The following is a 24,179-nucleotide window of genomic DNA, read 5'->3' as shown; positions in this document are numbered from 1 at the left end:
AGCAGCTTCAGCTCCTTTAAAATGATCAATAAACATGTACAATCACAGGTTATCTGGCGTTACAGATGTTAGTGACCTATCCCCTATATGTTAGGGCATTGAACCCTGAACAGTTCACAAATGTACATGAAATTTAGCAATCACTTTATGTATCAGTTTGCAAAAGTTTCAAACAAAAGTGGATTTTAAAGCAGCACAGTTCCTTAAAATTGCCAATATTATTTCCTATGGAACTAGTGAATTACTAAAAACACATGTTTACAAATTTTTACTAATGGCTTTAATTAAAAAATTGAATATATTTTCCTTTGGAAAATATTTAAGTCTCAGGAAGTAAAACTTAATGCCTATTTAAGGGGCAAAAAATTTTTATCAGTTAGTGCAACCTGCTGACTTTTTAAAAGAGTGAATTTCTTTGGCATGAAAGGAAAACACAGGAGACATACAAATCTTTGCAGAACAAATGAGGATACACGCTTTCTGGAACACAAATCTCACTAAGAATATGTTTACTGAAAAAAACAAAAACAAAAGCAAAAACAAAAAAGAAAACCTCAATCAAGGGGGGCAGAAAAGGCTGTTTTAAAGAAATTTCAAATCAATTTACTATGTAACAAATCCAGTAACAAATGTCTTCATACAATTTCTTTAAGTCAGGTCCTTTCCTCTAGCATATGGTAAATTATTTACAAAAACGTACATACAGAGTCTCAGGAAATTGAGGTATTAAAAAATTGAGATATATTCATACAGCAAAGAGGTAGTCATGAAAATTAATCAACTAAAAATATGCTTCTTAGTACTATAAAAACCTTACATTTTAACCCCTGCATTGTTTACATTTTTTAAGTAGTATAAGATCAATTTTGGCAATGTGGTGATCTTTATTATTCCTAAATCTTTTTCACATGAAGATTAACACTGATTACTATCAATAGAACATGTGCCTTGAGCTTTCTCCAGCAGTGTTAACAGTGTCATACCAAGCCTGGCACTCCCTGGTGCCAGGTATTTCCTATCTGCACTCCTATTCTCTTGATGAATTGTACTTACTAGATGTCCAGCTAGAGTCAAGGGTGATATGCTGTGAACAGAGACACAGCAAAATGAATCTGGTTCTCAGAAACAAAAACACTTGCTCTTGTATCAACACACATAATCTAGAATTTTTTAAATGGATTAAAAATGATATACCTCCATGTTTCAGTTTGACCACTCATAAAACAAGCAATGACTAATCTCATATAGAGGTGAAATTATCTCGAATTCACCTAAAATGAGAGGTTATTTAGCTTAATGCTGTAAAATGTTTTAAAGCTAAAAAGAATATGACAGTCTTATCAGAAACCAATTTTTGGCACTTGAATCTGTGTACCTTTGCAACCCAGACAACTACCAAATGGTAAAAACCTGAAAGGGCTGCTTTTCTCAGAAGGGCTAATTCATACCAAGAACACTATGAAAAAGTGCTATGACAGACACTATTTTAACGAAATATTGTCAACATAAATACTGTAGCTTTACTCTTGCATAGTGTACATTGCTCAGAGGCAATTTTTAATCACGAGCCTTCTATTTCATTCTTCAATAAGCTGGTCTTAAAAAATCCTTTTCAAAAACTGCTTTCCCCAGTTATTACCGTCTAAATATTACCTAAAGCTATGCTATCCAATTCAGGAGCCACTAGTCACATGTAGCTATGTAAATTCCAATTAATTAAAAATTCAGTTATTCAATCATACTAGCCTTTCTTCAGGGGCTCAGTAGCTTCGTGACTAGTGGCTACCATACTGGAGAGCACAAATAACATGTCCATCATAAAAAGTGCCATGAGAACAGCTCTGATCTGAAGAAAGTGCATCGTGCAATACTCATGAAATTTTTCAAACTCATTTTTAAAAAGCTGTTTAAAAGTATCATACCTTTAGGCTACAGGTTATTATTGATCTCTGTTTATATGTATGAAAGAATGACACCAACTTTCTTGTCCTTATTTAGACAATTTATGAAGTACTTAAGAGTTCCATATAGGGCCAAGTAAAATATGAACTCACATTCTATTTTCACTACATGACTATAAAAGAACAAAGTAAAAATTTGACATGCATGATGAAAGTAATTTAGCCATATTTATAACAGATATTCCACTACTATCCATAAATTTTGACATAAGAAAGAATACATAACTGCCATTTAAAGTTTCTCACAAGAACGAGACCAAAAGCCCTTTAGATATTGCTCTATTTTACTTTGGTCTTGAGGGTGAGGGGACATTACCTAGGTTACCAACCAAAAAAAATTAAAATAAAAACTGTCTTACAAATAAATTTCTACAGAATAAGGACAGAAAAGTAACTTTTGGTTTAATGCATGCAAAAATGCTCTCATTTGTACTGATAGCTGGTATACGAGCTAACTTTGAATACTGTTAAGAAAATCAAGTTCCCGTTGTTATTTTCACATTTTCTTTGTCAGAACACAAAGTGAGAGAGATAACAATTATATATAACTTCTTCCAAATAACTCTTAGATGCAAGGCAGGAAGTGGGGAACAGAATAGATTTGCCTTTTTTTTTACTTCTTAGTAGGTAAAACAACTCAAACATAAAATGCACACACCTGTATCTAAAAGAAAAATGCAAACACAACTTAACCATACTTTATTTGACTGCATCTTATTGAGACAGCTTGCACATTTCAAATCCCATTAAATCTCTCTCTCCAAAAGGATCTGGGACAATAGAAGAAAATTATGCAGCAATATCCAGTCATCAAACAGCAGTCCAATATTTTGAGATACACGTGATACTTTATAGATACTCAACTCATATCTGACGTCAATATAATTTATGGTTATGTTTTTACAAACCTGAAAGCCCTGTAACAATATAGCACTCATTTTAGTGATGTCATGGTGCACTGAAAAGTAACTGATGCACTACCAATTTGCTTTTATCTATGCTCCTGGAAAGTGATGAACTTCATGATTTTTAGACACCATAATAAATACACACATCCAGTCTTATACATGTCAGCCAATACCATAACACAGGGCAAGGTAAAGCTAAAACATGTGACAAACAAACTTTACACAGATTTGTCAAGCAAATGGGGAGGGTACTTTGGGGAAGAGGCAGAAAATACTAAAACCAATATTTTAATAGTAATTTTTTTTTAAATTTTGCTGGCTTCAGATTCGAAACTACTATCTGGTTTATGATCTGTGGACTTCTCTAGAGTAGTTTCATCCTCATGTAAGGGAAATTATAATCAGCCCACACATCAAAAATGGTAGTATACCCGTTAGCTTCTTCAACACTAACATATATAGCTTCATGGTAGCATGTATAAAAATGTTCAGCAGCACCAACTGCCAAACCAGTGTCAGTGGAGAGTACAGTCAGTCTTAAAGAGGCAGCACCCCATTAAAAGAAAGTTGCACCAACTTTGCTCAGTTTTAGCCAAGTGAACTCACTCTATCAATTTCAAATGGAACTGTTTCACGATTATGTAAGAAAGATGAACGCCCAATATAAAAATTTCATTTGATGATACTTCAAGACTTAATTTTGGTGCTGGGTTATCAGCTAGAGAAAAATTTCAGTACACTTAAGTAAACAATTTTTGCACAGCCAATTAAAGATACAAGGTAGACAATGATATTCAACATATACCAGCTAAACAAGACAACAACCATTTCACTTTTCAGTCACATGGCTAAGTTCACGTTTAAAATACCCAATTAAAACACCCAGTCAATTCAGCAAAATTGGCCAGTTCTGGGTGAAAAGGTCAGTAGTGATGGTTTCACTGACAATCTGCCAAAAAATTAATGGCTGGGCTAAAAAACAAGCATGTATTTACTTTAGAACTGTCCTTATTAGTGAGTCAAGCAAATGTAAGTTCATCAACAATCATTACCCATTAACCAGCAAGTCAAATGTAAGGTGGTAAGATAAAATTTGACAGTGAAAGTACTAACTATATACTTCGTTCAATTCCCTCCATATCAAGAATGACAGAAGCGTCATTATAATTGATATTCCTCTAAGTGCTAGAGTCCAAATGAAGTTTGAGCAAAACATACTCAAAAAGATCACCCTGAAAGCTGAGTATTGTGTGGTCTTCATATTTTTAATGTAACCAAGTATTCTGTCCATTAAACTTTCAAGAGCAATATAAAATGGAAAGAAAAAGTTTTTCTTTAAAAATAAGGAACTAATATAAATGATCCCATCAACAGGAAGATTTCATTTTCACCAAATTTATGAATCTTTATTTTAAAAGTACTTGTTACCATGTTCACTTTCAAGACACTACACTGAGCAAGGAGCAGCTTTCCTTTAAAAAAAAAAAAAGGCAACAAACTTTCCTGAAAGGGGGCTTTTACCAACTGTTAATGGAGGTAGGGTTTTTAAAAAATACAGTAATTATAGCCATAAAATAAAATTCAAACCAAATTCTAGAGCAGAAGAAAAGCATATGCAAATTGATGAAAAAATGATAGATTTCAACAAAATATTTTTCACAGAGAATGAATCTTTTTTTTTAAATGGGTACCTAGGTTTTCCAGTCAAATAAATTATCCATCACAGGTCTCTTAACTAAAAGCATTCAACTTTAAAATGTATTATACTGCACAGATTGGCTGAAACAAAATATAACTAATGAACATGGTGATGGCTATTAAGAAAACCCACAGAACTCATTCCAAAAAAAAAAATTTCCATGTCTCCCTTTTGTTTTCTGGGAACTAAGCAAAGTTCCCCCAAGAATTTGCACAAATAAATGAAAAGAAAAGAAAATCAGTTTAAAACAGATACAGTGCACCTCGAAATTTATTTTCAACACCAAGAACCAAAAGCAAAGCATTTAAAGTGGAAGCAATGTGAATCCAAACCAAGTGGGAAAAAAGTTCAACTACTTTGTAAAAGCTGTTCCTCACAGCTGAGCAATAATTTTGATTAAATAAAATCATACCAATTTACATTAATTTTTCTATTCTTTTCCAAAAATTCCCTCACTCTCAAAAAAAGTGCATCTAAAACCCAGCATTTCCCGGCTTCATCAACTTTTCTCATCCCTTTTGAGTCATTTCTTAAAGATACTCCAAGTAGATTTAACTTGTAAGATAAGAAGGGACTTCTACAGTAAACCACTCTGTCACTCACCTGGAAAAAGTATCCAAATTATAAAAATCTGAAATAATTTATTATCAAATTTAGAATTTAAATAAAAACAAGTTTGCTTGCAAAGGCCTTAAAGAAAAGGAAAAGACAGCATGCATTCAAAAACTATAGAGATGAAGACAAATATACTTATCTACACAGGCACTGGCAGACGCAATTTGTTATCTTTACTCATTGTAAGACACACCCAACCCTACGTAACAATTTTTTAATTCACTAATCACTGAGGTACCAATATTCAAGAATGGAAAATTTAATATTTAAAAAATAAAACCTAAAATTGAAGCTTTTCCCCCATCCCCTCAGAAAAACTATGGCAGGTTTCATGTGAAATGTTAGTATATTCAGAGATTTTTACAATCTACATTGGCTTTTTTTAAGGAACAAAAATCATGTTCCACATCCTGGTTCTGCAATAAAATTATCACTGTGTAAATAATGTCAGCAGACTTTCCAAATGAACAAACAAATCTTGGCTATCAACTGGCACATCTTGTTGGTACCAAAAGAACTCTTTAAGTTTAAAACAATCTCTTTTAATTCAGAAGAAATGCGCCATGCCAAAGTGCAACAAATATTGTGCGACACTCAAATGAGACACTGACAGATAAGAGCTGCATGAAAATCACTAAATCCACCTGCAAAGCAATTCTGTACAAATTGCATTGCATGCAAAGGTCGATTCTGCACAGTTGGAAAGTTGTTCCTTGATGTCAGTTTCTCAACGCAGCCACAATTTAAGTCGCAGTGCATCAACTCCATTTAAATAGTATCTGAACAGCCTCTTATCTCGAACAAAACCAAGATTTTCATAAAGTTTCAAAGCAGACTTATTCGTTATTTCTGTTTCCAAAACAACCTTCAAAATAAAAAGAGAAAACTAAGTTACAATTTTATATATTTTAAACTAATTTATAATTTCATAATTTGACAAATCACTTATAAACAATATGATCAAATACTTAATAAAAACAAACTACATTTAATTGTTTTAAAACTGACAGTGAAACCATAAACATTAATGATATACAGGAAGAATCCAGAAAAAGTATCAGAACTGTAAAAGTTAATTATCTCTCAGGGCAAGGGAAGTAGGAAAACTGGGAACATCTTCTTTTCTACTGGTTTTTGTAAAATGTCAATGGACAGAGAAGCCTCATGGACTACAGCCCATGGGATCACAGAGTCAGACACGACTGAACGACTAACACCTTCACTTTGGAATTTTTAGCAATGAGAAATATGTTTTATACTAAAACGATGATGAATTAGTTTCTTGTAAAGAAAAGTAGTGTGACAAAAAGATGAAGAAAAGAAAAAAATCAACAATCAAAGGTTTAAGAAAATAAACCAGTACTTGAAACTATTCAAACTGACCTCCAACTCCTACATTCTCATTAATATGTCATTCCTTATCCTGGTGATAACTACCGCATTTATCTAGGGTCAGGACCAGAGTCTGCAAACTGTAGCCCTTTTCAGGCCAAATGTGCCTACTGCCTGTTTTTGTAAAGTTTTATTGAAACACAGCCATGTCCACTGATCTACACAATGTTTTGGCTGCTTTCTCAATATAACTGCAGATATGAGCAGTTGCACCAGAGACTTGTGGTCTGCAAAGCCTAAAATATTTACTATCAGGCCCTTTGCAGAGAAAGTTTGCCAAAACTAGATCAAAGATACCAAAACTTTAGTGTACCTGGAGTATTTGTTAAAACAGATATCAACAGATATCAACTGCATATCAACTCGAGTTTCTGAGTAGGTTTGGAGTGGTGCCCAAGGATCTGCATTTTTTTAAAAATTGCCAGGTGATGTTGATGCTGCTGCTAAGGGGACTACATTCTGAGAACCACTGTCCATACATTATGGATATCAATATAATATTAACAGAGGAATACAAGTATTAACTTCTATCTAGGTCTTCTTAAATACTACTGAACCAATGGCCCTGACAATGAAGAACTGATACTTCTGAATATTATGTAATGTTCTTCTCCATTCCTCTACCAAAGTATCCTCTATCTCATCCTCCCTCTGTGTGTTTTACATACATAGCTCTATTTGCCTTTCTATTGATTCTCAACCTACCTCACTGAGACTCAACACAGTAAGCCACAGTAACTGTTGGGATGTCATAACCCTCTGGTATTTATAGAGTGGAAAAAAAGGGCAGAGTATAATTAAACAAAGGCCCAAGCAAAGCCTGTGAATCTCTTTCTGTTCTATCACAAGCTATTTAAAACAAAAAAAACTGACAAGAATTCAAGCAACAGATATGAGAAAAAACTCATCATATCCAAAAAACTCATGACCAGCTTCTCTACAATTCTGCACATCAGTAACAAGATGTCCATCCATGAATGCCTCAAACCTAAAGCCTGGGAGTCATCTCTGTACCTCATTCCTCATTCCTCTCCACTCCCCTGTATATATACTCCAAGCACTATTTCAGGTTTATCTCTTAAATCTCTCTCAAATTGACCCTCTTCTTTCTCCTCCCATTGATAACATTCTAGTCTAAGCTGCCATCAACTATTACCTCCTAGCTTTAACGTCTCCTATTCTGAGTGAAGGTGAAGGTGAAGTCGCTCAGTCATGTCCGACTCTTTGAGACCCCGTGGACTGTAACCTACTAGGCTTCTCCGTCCATGGGATTCTCCAGGCAAGAATACTGGAGTGGATTGCCATTTCCTTCTCCAGGGGATCTTCCCGACCCAGGGATCGAACCCCGGTCTCCCGCATTGGAGGCGGACGCTGGTGGCTCAGAGGATAAAGCATCTGCCTGCAATGCAGGAGACCCGGGTTTGATCCCTGGGTTGGGAAGATCCCCCTGGAGAAGGAAATGGCAACCCACTCCAGTATTCTTGCCTGGGGAATCCCATGGACAGAGGAGCCTGGTGGGCTACAGTCCATGGGGTTGAGTCAGACAAGACTGAGCGACTTCACTTTCACTTTCAATTCTGAGTGATGCTCTTGTTAATACCCTGCTTAAAACCATTTACTGACTCCCTTTTGTCCTCAAGAAAGGGTACACAATCTAACAGTAATCTAAAGAGACCTGAAAGATCCATCAAGATATGGCCTCCACCTACCCTGCTATTAATAACTGGGCTTCCCAGGTGGTGCTAGTGGTCAAGAATCCTCCTGCCAATGCATGAGACACAGCAGAGGCAGGTTTGATCTCTAGGTCATGAAGATCCTCTAGAAGACGGAATGGCAACCCACTCCAGTATTCTTGCCTGGAAAATTCCAGGGACAGAGGAGCCTGGCAGGCTACAGTCCATGGGGCCGCAAAGAGTCAGACACAACTGAGCACACACACAAGAGTGTGCTTTAGGTCCCCATCCCTTCCTCACCATGATCAACACTAAATTTACAGTTTTTAGAACTCATCATTATTTTTCCCACCCTAGACCTTTCACATAAGCAGTTTTCTCTGTCTGGAAGAATGCGCTTCCCATTCTCCTATTCTTGCTTTTGGCTTTAGCATGTCACTTCCATACTGGCTAGAACATCTCTTTCCCTTCAGACTGCCCCACAGCACTCTGCACTGCTCCTCATTCAACTGCACTCTTGTCTAATGTTTGATGAGCTATGACATCTTTCCCAGCTGGTGAGCTCAACAAAGACAGGGATCATGGGTACCTCATTCACAGCCATTTCCTCTGCACCTAACATACTGCCTGACACATGGAAGGCTCTTAAACATTTGTTAATTATATACATCCTTAGCACTTTTCATTATATTACATATATTACATAAACATGAAACAAACAAAAGTGCTGTCAAGCTTTTAAATGACGAGAGTACTTTGAGAAAAAGTATTATCTTGAGGCAACTACCTATACAAAAAAAACTCATGAAGGCAAATCACATACTAAATCCAAATTCTAAAAAGATCTAAAAACAAGTAATTCATGGTTCAGGATCAAGGAAAAATGTTCCTAAGAAGGCCTTAAATAAAAATTATATAGCAAGCAAACTGGTTTAAGGTGAGAATAAGAAATCAACAATTTCTCTCTGCTCTTAAAAGACTGTAATTTAACAGTGATGTATGCCATCAGTGACATATGCCATCCTCCATTTGGAACACTCCCATCTGGACAATGCAATTTACCAATTTTGAACTATTCTCTTGAGTAATTCCTACAATTTTGTTTCAGGCCAGCACCTAATTACAGCTAAAATGTTAAAACAATTAATATGAAAAGCAATAAAGCTCCAACAACTCAGAACAGATTTCACAGAAATGAAAAGGAGAGTGACAGTTTAAAAAAAAATACTATTTATTGAAGGCTAAGTGCTACATAAAGCATTTCACATGCATTATGTCATATTACATGCATCTGACATAATGTGATTTTCTTAAGAACCCTATGAAATAGATGTATCTCTAACTTATAAGGGAATGAAACTCAAAGTCACTAGTAGAACAAAAATAGACCCCAGACTGAAAATGTGAACTAGAACTTAATAGTATCCAGTTTTCTGTAACTCTGATTGTTTCCAAAAGTAAAACAAAGCACCAAATGGGAGATCTACATAATACAGGGAATCCAAGTTCATATTCATTAATACTTAGTAATCTAAAATATTCACAACAGCTGAGGCTAACTATGACTACATAAATACACACTTGAGGTATAACTTAACAGCTGAATTCAGGTTTGTTAGCATCCTAACAGATTATAAACCCCAATTTATAGCAAAACATTACACAGAGGACTAACACCTTGATTAAAATGAAAAGATTCTCTCAGCACCCTCACATTCTATGAACAAAGAAATCATGTATTATTTGACACAACAGAAAATTCCACAAAGAAGTAACTACTTTGTAACAATTAGTGAGTTTTATAAATACACAAAAACAGAATTTGGGCTTATATTGGAAATCTTCTATAAAATTATCTAGTCTGCATCATGGGAATACTACATAAGAAGCCAAAGGTTATTTTAATGTTAAAGAAATTTGGCCAAGTTGAATTCTACTCAACAGAAAAAACGGGTTGCAGTGAAATTCTACAGATTCTCTGAGGAACAAACCACCGTCAGGATGAGCCAAGCTATTACAGTTTAGAAAGCCTTTTTTTAAAACTACCAGCTAGAAGTTCTAGAGGTAGGGCTGAATAAACAATTTTATTCTCTTCATAACATCCCTTTAAGATCACATCCCTTTACCATCACACTGCAGAGACAAAGAGACAGATTATGAAAAGTTAAATGACCTTCCTACAATCACACAACTATACTGATAGAAGATGCATCTAGAACCCAGGCTTCTCATATCCAGTTCTTTAACTAGGCCAAACTACTCAACCAAAAACCCTTCTAGTTTAAATAACTCCATTTTACTCTGCTCTTCACCTGGCAGCCTCTGTCTCATAGATAAACTATGTTTCCAGTGAAAAAACTAAAAATGTCAAACATATAATTATTGAACACAAAAAACTTAAAGTCATCCTGTATATTACCATAAACTGTATGTTATTTTGCTAACATATAACAGGTTTATTACTGGTTACTTAAGTAAATTCAGCCACTGTTGGTGGGAATGTAAACTGCTACAGTCATTATAGAAAAGAGTGTGCCGGATCCTGAAAAAATTAAAAAAAGAACTATCATACAATTCAGCAATCACCCTTCTGCGTACATAACGAAAGGAAGTAAAATCAAGACCTCAGAAAGGTTCCCATGTTCATGATGATCACAATTTCTAAAATAAGGAAACAACTTAAACATCCAACAAACGGATAAAGAAAAAGTTGGCTGTATCTTACACACAGACACATAGAATACTTTTTGGCCTTAGAAACAGAAATCCTGCCAGCGGTACAACCATGGGTGAACCTGGAAGGTATATGGGCATAGATCTTACACACACACACACACGGGTGAACCAGGAGAGCATATATCTTATACACACACACACGGGTGAACCTGGAGGGCATATGGGCATATATCTTACACACACACTTGGGTGAACCTGGAGGGCATATATCTTACACACACACACACACACACACACACACACACGGGTGAAACTGGAGGGCATATATCTTACACACACACACACACAGACACGGGTGAACCTGGAGGGCATATATCTTACACACGTACACACACACACACACACGGGTGAACCTGGAGGGCATGTATCTTATACACACACACGGGTGAACCTGGAGGGCATATGGGCATATATCTTACACACATACACACACACACGGGTGAACCTGGAGGGCATATATCTTACACACACACACACAGACACACACACGGGTGAACCTGGAGGGCATATATCTTACACACTTACACACAGACACACACACACACACACAGGTGAACCTGGAGGGCATATGGGCATCTATCTTACACACACACTCAGGTGAACCTGGAGGGCATATCTTACACACACACAGAGAATACTTTTTGGCCTTAAAAACAGAAACCCTGCCAGTGGGACAACCATGGGTGAACCTGGAGGCCACTGCCCTAAGTGAATTGTCAAAATAGAAAGGTGAATATTTCATGAGCTTGCTTATGTGTATAAACTAAAATAGTCAAAATTAATAGAAGAGAGTTTAGGACAGTGGCTGCCAGGGGCTGGGGAAAGAAGGAAATAAGATGTTGGTCAACTAAAAATGTTTTCAAGGTCATACTGCACTCTTAAACTCCATTAAGAAATTTTGGTTCCAATATATTTTCATCATTTATGAGTTAGTTCTGAGTATTAATATGATGGTAACCATACCATAAATCTAAACAAATTTTTTAAAAGTGCATAAAAGTAAATGGCCACATGTGGGTTCATTATTTTAGGTACACAAGAAAATTCATATATATTATTTGTATGTATTCTTATTATTTCCCCTAATGTAAAACCAAACCAAAGAAGCTTGTCCTAGTAGCTACTAAACATTTGGCAGGCAGAGCACATAAGGAAGTAACCAAATTCAGGCCAGATCAGCAACACAGATAATGCATTTCTTACTCGTGAAGGAATGCATCTATCTGTTTCTGTTTTTTTTTTTTTTGATGCTGTAACTTTTTAGTAAGCTCCAAATATACAGAAAATGAAAGAAATCTTTCCCTAGACTGTTTAAACATGTCTAATTCTGATATAAACAGTTAGGAAAGTCACAGAGTAGCAAAATGGAAAGATCTATCAGACCAGAAGGGTAATATTGTAATTTGGGCAAAAGCATGATTTACATCTCGACTCTGAAATGTACAGATCTATCTTTCAACTAACCTCAGTTTAATTTACTCTGAATTTATCTTAAAATGACAAGTGGCAACCAAAAACAACATGACTCAAGGTCATAAATTCTGCAAACAGAAGGAAAGTAAAAATTGACTGGATGCGTACAATAAAGCTACATAGAGATTTCCAAATTTCCAAATGTATTTATCTTAATGTTTTTCTCATAGATTAAAAAAAAAAAATCTCTCTCTGTAAGAATAAAAAAATAGCAGCACAACCTATGTAGTAGAATATGTAATTTAAAAGCCTTCCCAAATGTCTTTCTGGTAATTTGTCAAAGTTTCTTAACACTTAAGTTTCTTAACTTTAAGAGAAATGAAGGCTGGCCTAACCTAATGAAAGTAAAATCACAAGTTGGTTATTTTATAGTCATTATATTCTTGGAAAATTATAGTTTCAAAGTTTTCCTCAGAACAATGAATTATATACAAGACTATTTTTATATAAAATTGCTTGTATCAAAAGGTATTTTAATAACTTGTTAACCCTGCAGATATATTTTTATGTGCAAAAAAAATAAGAAAAAGCTAGAAAGCTTAGACAGAAAGCCAAGTTAAAACTAATTACACAAATCAAAATTCAAAAGATCCCCCCTCCCCCAAAAGAGGTATAGTTAAGATGGTAAAGCACAGAACCAGTCATTCAACCGATATTTATGAATCATGTACTCTATCACAAATGCTGTATACTAAGCATTAAAAATACAGCAGTAAATAAGAAATGGTATCTCTGCTCTCAGTGTCTAAGGCAGACTCTGAACAAGTAAATGTAGGCACAGTAAGTATTACAGAAAGGGAGGTCAAAAAAACCATGGAAGGTGCAACTGATTCTGTCCAAATGGATCAAGGAAAACTTAAAAGAAGTTGTTGATATTTGAGTTGGGTCTTAAAAGACTGAGAAGTTTTTTAATAAGCAGAGGAAGACCAGGAAACTACTGGGTCTAGCAAATACAAAGTAGTTACACTGGAGTGGAGGGGAAAAAACCAAACCAAACAGGATGAAATGGTAATATAAGGAAGTAGAACCAACAAACACACTACCATCAAAAATTGGAAAGAAAAAGGGGATAGAAGACTTTGCTGCTTATGTGGTTTAAAACTCAATGAAAGGGAAAGGGAAAGCCTAATAAAGAGTAAACAAGAGTTCTGTCCCTTTCTACAGCAAATTCTTTATCTGGACAATATGGGACACAGATAACCAATCTTTTTAAGTCATAGAAGAGTACCCTAAACCAGAAGCAGAGCTACTTAAAGTGCAAAAATCATACAACAGAAGTAAGTTCATAGAACTATTCCCATTTCATTCTAAGACTGAGTAAAACCCATTGCTTCAAGAGTAAGAAAAATAAATCAGAGTTAGAACCCTAGGCCCACAGTGAATAGTTCTACCATAAAATGTATCACTAATTCAGGACTTACCCTTGAAACTACAACAGTATAACCAAAATCTCATCATTCCTCAGAACTTTCAAAGAAAAACTATACTATTTAAACATCTGATCAGTTAAGATAAAGCATACTACCTATCTCACAGGTAGAACTAGGATAAATCAGAAACAGCTATCCATTAGGAACATAATACTCCCTCCTTGTAACATCTCTGTTCACTGGGAACCACAGTACTCAGTAAAGGAACAAAACATGGTCTTTTCATCCAAAGATTTATCCAAACTGTTGAACAGCTTTTGTGAAGCCCAACTTGGTCCATATTAGACCTACATTCATGAAAAAATTTATACTCAATTTTATACTCATATTTTAGTTACCAGTGATATAAATAATCAGAATTACGGCACCTATTACTTTTTGAGATTAAAAGCTGTGAATATGAGATCCTTCATCATGTGTGAATTTTCTTATTTGGGGGAAAATAATTAAATATCCATAAACCCCAGGATGACTTCCCTGTGCTGTCCAATTACTGTAGGCCTTCTCATACAACCACCATCTAATGGGATCTGTCAGGCTACAAACTACAAAAGTGGACAAGCAGTGTGAGAATAGTAACTCTGCAGTCCATCTGTACTGACATGAAATCCTGTTCATGAGATACTGTTAAGTGGCAAAAGTAGTTATTACCAAGTAATAATTTGTGATTTCGTTTGTATTTTTAAAAAAGTGTGAATATTTGCATTCAAGTGTGCTTAGAAAACGGGAGGATGCAAATTGCAAGATGAATAGTAGCTCTAAGTAGAAAGAACGATGAGGAGTTGAAAAGTGTGGAGATGGGGGGGAAAAGGAGACTTTGCATCCCAAATACACACACATATATAAAGGTTAATGATTTGTGTATAAATTCTGTACCAAAAAAAACCACTTAAAAATAAAGTAACCAAAGTAAGTTACTTAATGGCATCAGTTTGAGAAAAAAAATTACCTAACTTCAAGTACTTTGCGAACTCTCTAAGGAACATTTGCCCTCCAATAAGAAAGACAAGTGTTAGAAATACTACTCACAAAATTACTAGCACAATACAACTTTAGTACTTCTTAGTCACCACTATTATATTAAAGATACCCATACTTTCCTAGTTTATACTTATTTCCTTCCACATTATGTAACAGTAAATCTTAATATTCCCAACCACTGCCATTATTTATTGAGAACCTACCATATGTAAAGCACAGTGCTGCAGCATACAAAGAAACTACCTGCCATAAGGCTTTACAAACAAGCTGAAGAGAAAAGATGCTTTTATGTTAATATACAGGCAGTTCTACATTTAAAAAGTGGTTGTCTTCCCTTCTCCAGCCTTATTATTTAATGCTGAGTTTTCTCAAATGTGAAATGTTTTTCATATTGGCTGATAGCTGACCCACAGTGGGGAAAAATTATTATTTAGAGAGAAACCAAGGCCAATATGCAACTACATTACAATAAGGTTTATAATAAGAACTACCTTAAATGATTTGACTGATAACAAATCGGAGTTCTGAATACCAATTATTTATAGAAAATATCTAAAATTTTACCTTTATATTTTGACACAAATTTTAGCTCCCATTATCATCTTAAAATTTGTTCTAGATCAAAGTTCATGTGTTTTTAAATGGAATACAATTTTCAGCACAGGTTTTATTTATATAATAATAGTCTGCAATGAAATTACAGTATGATTTACTTGGGATACTTATATAAATACCCAGTATAGAATATAGCCCAGGACAAAAGGTCTTAAACATTTAGCAAGACTTACCTCATCACAGTCTCCTTCAACCATAGCATATATAGCTTTCTTAACCAAGTTAGTACCTAGAATACAGAAATGAGTATTAATGAAGTAAAAATGCAATTAGTTTCTTATAGATACCTAAATTATATCATTTGTAATTTACATTATAAATTATAATATTTATAATTCTGAGGCCCAACAGAACCTATGCATAGCAGTAAGTTTCCTTTTGAAAGACCTAGCTCCTGATATATATTTTTTTCTCAGAGGTAAATGCTATTTTATTCCAAGAAAAAGGCAAGATACAGTCAGAACCACCCAGGAACTCCTTCAGCTGGCAAGAACTCACTGCGTGACCTCTAAGCCAATCTTGCCAAAGACCATACAAGAACTGCTATGACCCGAACTGGGCCCAAGATACTGGGTTAGTTCCTACAAACCTTGTAGTTTGGGCACTATAGTAAGCCTGGGCACACCAGATGGTTTCAGTGCTTTATCTGTATTCTAGTTTCGAGTAGATATACTTAGTACATTAAAAGGAAAACAAACGCCAGATCTAATTTTAAGAGAAGAAATCCAAATTTTATAGGAACTTCCTTAAATTTTCAAATCATGTACACAAGCAAGCACCCATTACATGGGCCATACAAAACATGTTCGAGGGTCAAGATGCAATCCTCAAGGCACTGGTTTCTGCCCTCTGAAGTAGCCAGAAAATTTGCTATCATTTGCCATGAATCCTTATCAGCTCTTATTAATACATCTAAAATGCGAACTTGACTTATATAATAATCCCAATTCATTAAAAATCTTAGTGGCAAACTGTAACACTGTAAGAAAAGTTGGTTAAATCTAATGTATTAAGTAAATCTATTCATAATGATATCTCATTATGAATGCAAACCCGTCTTCAATTGAACAGAGCCACTCATAAGAGGCTTAAAAAAACAAAACTGTAAGTGAAAAAGCTGCTAGTAATTACATACTAGTGGCTCAGTGGTAAAGAATCTGCCTGCAATGCAGGAGATCTGGGTTCGATCCCTGGGTGGAGAAGATCTCGTGGAGAAGGGAATGGCAACCCACTCCAGTATTCTTGTCTGAAGAATGCCATGGACAGAGGAGCCTGGCAAGCTACAGTTCAGGGGGTTGCAAAGAGTTGAAATTACTGAAGCAACTTAGCACGCACACACAGGCATCAAATCTTATTTCATGAATACTTACTTAGCTTCAGAGCATTTCAGAATTTGTCATGTTAAGACAAGTGCTTGTCTACCTGCTCCTCCATTTTTGAACAAAGTCAGTAGGTCCAAGACTCTAGGACAGTGGTTCTTAAGTGGCTGACAACATAGTCACCTGGGGAAATTTCAGCCCTACTTCTAACAGGACAAACTAGATTCTTACGGGGAGGGGCCTAAGCATTTGTTTGTAAACCACCCAGATGATTCTAATGACCGTTATAAACCATAAAATTAACTGAAAATACCAGGAAAGGTAGCCCAGGAAGTTTGGGAATAGCAGTAACAAACAATTCTGCTTTCTTCTGGACCTCCCTGAACTGCTAATACAATGCTTGGTGACTAGTATGAAATAATGGTAATTTCTCCATAATGTTGCCTTGATTGAAGACTGTTGAACCCATAACCCAAGTACACACAGCTGCTTGAGCACTGTGATCAAGCAGCCTATTAAAAACTGTAGAACTCAATACAATACAGTTTGAATGTGATCAAAAAAATGTTTGGAGGTGAAAACTGATCACCTAGTAATTGTTAGAAAGATAATCTCTCAAATAATTAAACAGTAATAAAGGAAACAATTCATTTTAATAACATTTTGAAAATATTTTGAAACAAAAGCAATCAATAGTCTTCTCTCAGCTTCATGCTCATTTCTACATACTATTTACAATTAAGTCTTCTGCTTCTTAAAAACAATGAAAATAATTTAGGCATTCTTTTTTTGACATAATATTTTTCTTACCAATGCCATTTCTCCTGTATTTGGAATCCACGGCTAACATGGCTATATAACCTCTGCGGAACATCTTTTTGTGCATATCCAACTTGCAAACGATGGCACCTACACACTCCTCCCCTACCATGGCCTTAAAAATAAACAAACAGTTACAAAGAATACATTGCCATTAAGCACTGCACAATTACCCAGGAAAAGAGCAACCAACCACTGGTTGGTGTTTTTGGAGGAGGAAGAAATAATGAGAATTTTAGCAAGAGCAATCACAGAAATTTCAGAAATCTAAATCCCAGAACTCCTTCAAATGTTCTAGTTTAAAAATTTTTCAACATTCTTTACAACATGAATTTCTTTTACTCATTATTAAAGCCTATCATTATATAGGGGGAAAATAAATTTCCACATGGTGAACACTGAAGTACTTTATAAGAGGCACTTATAATCAATTGAAATAAAGACCTATATGTTTAAGATTTGGGAAAGAGGAGACATGAAAATAATTTAAGAAAAAGTCTTTTCATTAGATATTATAATGTGAAACTTATCAACAGAGTACAACAAATTTATAGTCAATCATGATGAAGTTTAGCAAAAGACAGATAGAAGACATTTATACCTGAATAGCAGAGTTGGATTTTGATCAGGCAAATTAAAAAACTAAAAGATTTTCAGAAAAAGGATTGTTTTTAAGGTATTCCCTAGATCCTACTCAAGTAGTTTTGTTATTGAGGGACTATAAAAACTAGATATATGATGGTCTCATTTTTAGGACTCTCCTGACAGTGAGAGTCATTACCGTTAAAGCTCACAGAATATCTGATACTCAGAGTTTCATATTAAAGTAAAAGCTTAATTTTTACAGACCGTCCTATTTCAATAAAAAGGTACAGTCTTCCAGACAGAAACTATATATTAAATAAAAGCTAATCAGCCTCCATTTTCATTAAAATTTCCAGTATCACCACTGAAAACATGCTTTTCCAGTATTCATCCCTGACAAGAAGTTCCAGTTAAATATTGTATTCTGGTAAATATAAAAAGGCAACAGCTCCAATTGTTTAATGTGTCAGATAGAAATACCTTGCTATTAAAGAGCCCTCATTTCAATAAAAAATGAAAGTTTCAAATCATCTCTAAATAAAATTAATTTTTCAGAAATGATTGCAACAACAAAACCAGGAATGGGTAAAAAAAAAATCAATAAGCAAAGCCCAACATATACTTAATACCTCTTTTATCTTGAATTTGTTATGACTTGTTTTTAGTTCATCATTCTGTAAATTTATTAAAAAGCCTTTTTCCAACTGCAGAGAAATCTTTAGGCAAGATAATTCTAATCCATTTCACGCAAGCCTAAACTAGGTCAGAAAAATCCTTTGGAAGGGATATCAATTTTATTTATTTATTTTAATTGAAGTACAGTTGATTTAATTGCAGCTGATTTACTTTGAAAGGATATTAAATTCAACGATTCACATTAATTCATTTCTGTTTTATCAACACAATCCAAAATTACTTGGGGCCAGTAAACCTCTAAAATTGTTATTGCTATTTTTATTCATGATAAATCAACTTGGTTCTTTCCAAACTCTTTTGGAAACTAAAATTTTTTTCTGTACAAGTACTGAAATATACACAAAAGTTGCCTGTTTGAACAGCATTTTCTGACTTGGACGTAACTTACTTCAAATATATGTGTGTGTGGTATCTGTCTGTATATGTCAGAGATGAGATGGTACATTAAAGAAAATTTGGCCTGACCTAATAAACTAGGGGAAATGGAAATCTAGACAAATCTATGATACAAAATTGTAGGACACTTAGATTTCACAGTAAAGAAACCATTTGAAAGAGGAAAAATTAAAACCACTAGCACACAACTAGACAATACTTTCAAACTGGATAGCCATTTCAAGCAAATCTGTGTCCTCTGACCAAGAAAGTAATTAGCAAAGTATCACATGAGTTCACTCTTAGGCTCGGTTAATTTCTTACGAGTCATGAATCTGAAGAAAAAAAAATCAAACTGTAAACATCATTTAAAAATAAAAGTCCAATATATGATACACAGTTATTAGTAAGATGTTGGTACCGAGGAAGGTTAATGCTGTATTTTCTCCTGACAAACTGGTGATGAATATACACACAAAAATCACTAAACTGCATGTCAATTTTTTCCAGATAAAAGCTTCTGTATCTACATTTGGAACTCTTGCTGTTAAAATGTGTTCATTTTTTTCAAGGATGGGAACTGAAAAATTCCAGGCAAGATTAAAATTTAACTCTAAAAGGTCAAATGCTTATCAATCTATGGAACTTTAAAAACATAAGTTGTGTGAAATAGATTCCTGAATTCCAGAATACCACAAACAGCAGAACAGAAGAAGCTGGAAATTTAAATTTAGAACAAATAACAGAAGTACTATAGAATATCGCTGGTAAGAAGTTCAAAAAGGCAACAACTGAAAATACCACGAACTCAAAGAGACAGAGGTAAATTAGCTAAGAACATAGTAAATGATAGTGTCCCTATTTGTACAGTACCATACTTTCACATGTTACAATTATTAGGAAGAATCATTAAAAACCATCATTTTTGTTAGTCAAATATGGTCAAGGATTGGTGACTTTTCTAAGGAACAATCTTATATACTCCATTTGATCTACTGCAGGTTACTTAAGGAAACCAGGAACATTCTGGAGACTTCTAGTCTCTTGAGATTGATGTTCGCAAGGACAACTATTCCTTAGCGAAGCAGAACTTGGGACACAGGATCTTGGCTGAATTAGTCAAGAGTATGTCATTTTTCAAGTTCTTAGTTGTTTCCATAATGAGAGGCCAGAAGACCTGGGTTCTAGCTTTATATCTCTGGACACAAATATCTGGAGACTTGAAGACTTCAAGTCTCTCTGGTCTTTCATTTTTTTCATTAAAAAAAAAAAAAGAGGTTGAACTAGATTTTATCTGGGATCCTTTATAATTTTTAAATGGTATGACTTGAAATAAACATACATTTATATTTGTTTTAAATTGTTTTCATGAGAAATTCAAAAATTTTTAATTCCAATATAAAGGCCCCAGTTCCAAACGGTCTGACTGTTTGACCATTGTTTTATGTTCAATACTCCAGTTTCATACTTGTATTAGTAAATCTTATAGGTCAACTACTGTGTATATCACTATTTCTAGATATTCAGAATTTAATGTTAAACAAATTAGCTATTAAGGGCTAAAGTTCAATTAGCTGGTGAACTGGGAAGAGTGTATAATCAAACTAAAGTTTACTAATATTCAGTTTATCAGAGTCTAAATGGCAGACAAGTTGAGGTAATACCAGAACTCAAAAGTAGACTATCATACATACACAACTATCCTCTGCAATTAACAAAAATACACACACACACCATTTCAATTTAAAGTGTAACTAAACTGTATGCTTTTGTGAGTTAACTTACAATCAATCTACAATCTTTAGCATTTATAATGGGAATTTGATAATGACATTTATAATAATGTTATGAAAACCATTTTCCCATATTCATTGACACAGACATGTCTTAGAACTTCTACTTTGATGCAACAGTTAGAATCCTGTACAAGTAGCTTTGTAGAATATAAAACAGTTCCCAGCTTAAACAAACATACTAAACTGAAGTTTAGTGAAGTGAATGCAGAAAACAGCACAACTACCATTACAACAATACAGAGGTTACATTTTCAGATTACCACCAAGCTATGGAATCAGAAAGATTTCTAAAGTATGGTCAGAGCATTTTACAAGGAATTAACAAGTGAAAGTAAGTCAATTCTAAACAATAAATAATGGTAGTGGCTTTTCCCTTCACATATCATAAAACACTCCTTAAAAGCATGTTGCCTTTCTTCAATAAAATTCAATGGAAACAACATGCTGTGAGCACATGATACAAAGCACATACCTGTAGTCAATATTTAGGTGAAAGGTTTCATACAGACTGAAATTGGTCAATATTATTGGGAAACTATTGGTACTACCAGTACTATGTAAGTTAAATATATATATATGTATATTCAGCTTGTTTGGTAAGCCAAGTCTTTCTTACTCAGATATAAGTAAAAAATTTCTGTCAATTATATTTCACACAAGCCAGCATTAGTACTAGCATTTAGACATACCTGTGACCAACTTCTTAAAAAAAATTATAGATTAGTAACAATTTCACACTTAGTTTCCTACACTCCCAAAAAGGGTATTTTGCTCGTTTCAGGAGTCTTTCAACCACCAGAAGTGTTAGTATCGCCTTCTGCAACTGTGCAGCAGAAAACAGGCTGGCTACAACTGCTAATTGTCCTGTTGAAGTAAAAGGAAACAATCTCCATAATTACAGAATATGCTTGTAAGATTTAATTCTCCAATGTGGCCACAGCAAGTTTACCGACAATCATGTTCACCAAAACATGTTTATGCATACACTCTTCCCTGATTATGGCTGTAATTGAGAGATTAATAAGGCCTGTATCTGAACAGAACCATGCGCAAATTAAATGATTGCAAAGTGCTTTGAGGATGAGGGAGGATAATTAAAGACGGTTAAACATGATGATAAGCTAGTGTAAACAGGATAGGAGACCCCCAACTTGCATCATACCAGCTTACTGCATTTACATCAGTATCAAGTTGACCCGGATCACGAAGTCTTACCTTTCATACTGTTTCATTAAATACCTAGGAGTGTGTACACGCACTTTACATCATGTATCATACTATGAAATGCAGAATACATACATTGACATTCCAGCCCTCACACTCCCTGCCCCGCAAGGCCTGGATCTCTGCCGGGTTCACCCGCTTTTCATTCCATCCACTTACCAAGAAGCACAGCTGTGGCCAGTTGTGGATAAAATATCTATAGGTATATATGGAGTAGGGTTCAGACAGATCTTTGGTGATCAGTCTCATGATATCGGGCATTTGTAGCTCGGATTCATATCGGACATAACGTATCGTCCGATCCTCCCCCGGCTCAACCTCCCGGCCTGAGGGGCTCCTTAAACTGCAGCCTGCGGTCAGGGATGAAGCCAGCAGCCGCACCTGCTCGTCTTCCTCCTCCTCCTGTTCCGTGCCCTCCGCCAGTCCATTGCGGGCCGCCGCGGGATCGCTCGCCGCCGCTGCCTCTGCCGGGCTGGGGAGCGCAGTTCTTGCATTACTGGGGAGGCAGTGAGGGGGGTTCTCGCCCGAGTGTACCCCGGCTCCTTTTGTTGCAGTCGCTCTGGGGCCCCCGTCGGGGGTGGCCGCGATCGTGGCCGCCTCGGCCGAGCTCAAAACCTTGCTCTTGATGGAGGCGGCCGCCCGGAGGTGCCGCAGTTCGGGGTTGATCAATCCGTTGAGCTGCAGCTGCTCCTGCGGCGGCTGAGGGCAGCGGAGGCACGGATGCCCCTTGGCCGCCGCCTCGCCGCCCGCTGGGCTCCCGCCGCAGCCGCCGCCTTCGTGCTCCTCGTCGTCCTCCTCGTCCTCGCTGCAGCAGGCGAGGGCGGCCCCCGCCGAGAAGGGACAGCGGGGCTCGGCCGCGGCCGAGGCCGGAGGTGCTGGTGGTGGGAGGAGGCTGCTAGGCCCAGGCGGTACCTCCGCCATCCTAGAGGCGACACAGACCGAGAGGGGAGGCCATGAGACCCGGCGGACGAGCGCGAAACAGAGGAAGCCGAGGGCAGGGGGCGGCGGGAGTTGGGGGGGGGGGGGGGGAAACAAAGGCAGAAACCGTCCCTAACAGAGCTGGCCCCCCAATTCCGCGCCACCCCCCGCCCCCGTCTCTTCAGCGCCGCCCAGCTGCTCAGCCGGCCACCGTCCCCGTCCGTCCGCGCCCATCCGCCAGCCCTGTCACCCGCGGCCCCTCCCCGTCCCCTCCGCGCGGCTCACCCCGCACAGGTCCCCGCCGCCACTGCCGCCACTCCTCTTCCTCCTCAGCCGCCGCCGCCTCCCTCGCCGCCGCAGCTGCCTCCGCCACCGCCAAGGCTCACACTCAGCCGCCGTCGCCGTAAAGCGCCTCGGCTGTTACCCCGGGTAAAGTTTCCTGGGCCTGGCTTTACGACACTTCCCTGCCTGCCGGCTGCCAGGCCGGGGGAAAAGGGCGTGGAGGGAGGTGACCTGTGGAGGGGAGGGGCGAAGGTGTCTCCCGCGGCCGGGTGGCTGCTGCTTGCTAGTGGGTGGGGCTGTAGGGCAGGGAAGTTGTAGAGGGCTTGGGAGTCACCAGCCCTTAACCCACTGTCTTCGGCCTTGCGGGCTGCTCAGCCGGCGGACCTTGCAGCTTGGAGCCCGGGAAGGATGGGCCAGACTGGGGCTCCCACGAAGCTGCCTCAAAGCCCACCCGCTCTGGGCCTGCTCCCCGGGCCTTGGACCAATCTCCTAAAAATGCTTTTCCTCAGCTGTACTACGTTTAACCTTTGCTCTGGCCGGGGATAGGGGGAGGGTTACCCGTGTCCCTTAAAGATGGAGCAATCAGGAGAGAAAAATCCCCGAAAAAGAAAGGAAGTTTAAAACTTTGAACTGTGAAAAATATGGGAATGACTGATGAAAACTGGTCCGTTTGCGACGTGAA

The 24,179-nt window shown here is 36.9% G+C and overlaps 1 protein-coding gene across 1 annotated transcript; it reads right to left on the bottom strand.

The window, feature by feature from the left end:
• Positions 1 to 2,037: 2,037 nt before the first annotated feature.
• NAA30 (N-alpha-acetyltransferase 30, NatC catalytic subunit) lies at positions 2,038 to 23,608 on the bottom strand. Its single transcript, XM_052646441.1, has 5 exons — positions 23,501 to 23,608; positions 22,457 to 23,219; positions 17,613 to 17,736; positions 15,657 to 15,712; positions 2,038 to 6,048 (listed from the first exon to the last, which is right to left on the bottom strand). Exons 2-5 carry the CDS (start codon positions 23,216 to 23,218, stop codon positions 5,911 to 5,913), a joined length of 1,080 nt encoding a protein of 359 aa, XP_052502401.1. The 5' UTR covers position 23,219; positions 23,501 to 23,608; the 3' UTR covers positions 2,038 to 5,910.
• Between the last annotated feature and the right edge of the window lie 571 nt (positions 23,609 to 24,179).

This window comes from Budorcas taxicolor, chromosome 10 (assembly GCF_023091745.1).
Source record: "Budorcas taxicolor isolate Tak-1 chromosome 10, Takin1.1, whole genome shotgun sequence".
NCBI classification, from domain to species: Eukaryota; Metazoa; Chordata; class Mammalia; order Artiodactyla; family Bovidae; genus Budorcas; species Budorcas taxicolor.
Note: the sequence above shows the minus strand (reverse complement) of the source record. Positions and strands in the feature narration are given on the sequence as shown.

Excerpts from the sequence above, each read along its gene's own strand:
- NAA30 (XM_052646441.1), bottom strand. The coding sequence starts at position 23,218 with ATGGCGGAGGTACCGCCTGGGCCTAGCAGCCTCCTCCCACCACCAGCA. Across the intron at positions 17,737-22,456 it reads GGCCACAGCTGTGCTTCTTG|GCCATGGTAGGGGAGGAGTG; the intron begins GTAAGTGGATGG and ends TTTATTTTTAAG. Across the intron at positions 6,049-15,656 it reads TTGAAGGAGACTGTGATGAG|GTTGTTTTGGAAACAGAAAT; the intron begins GTAAGTCTTGCT and ends TTTATTTTGAAG.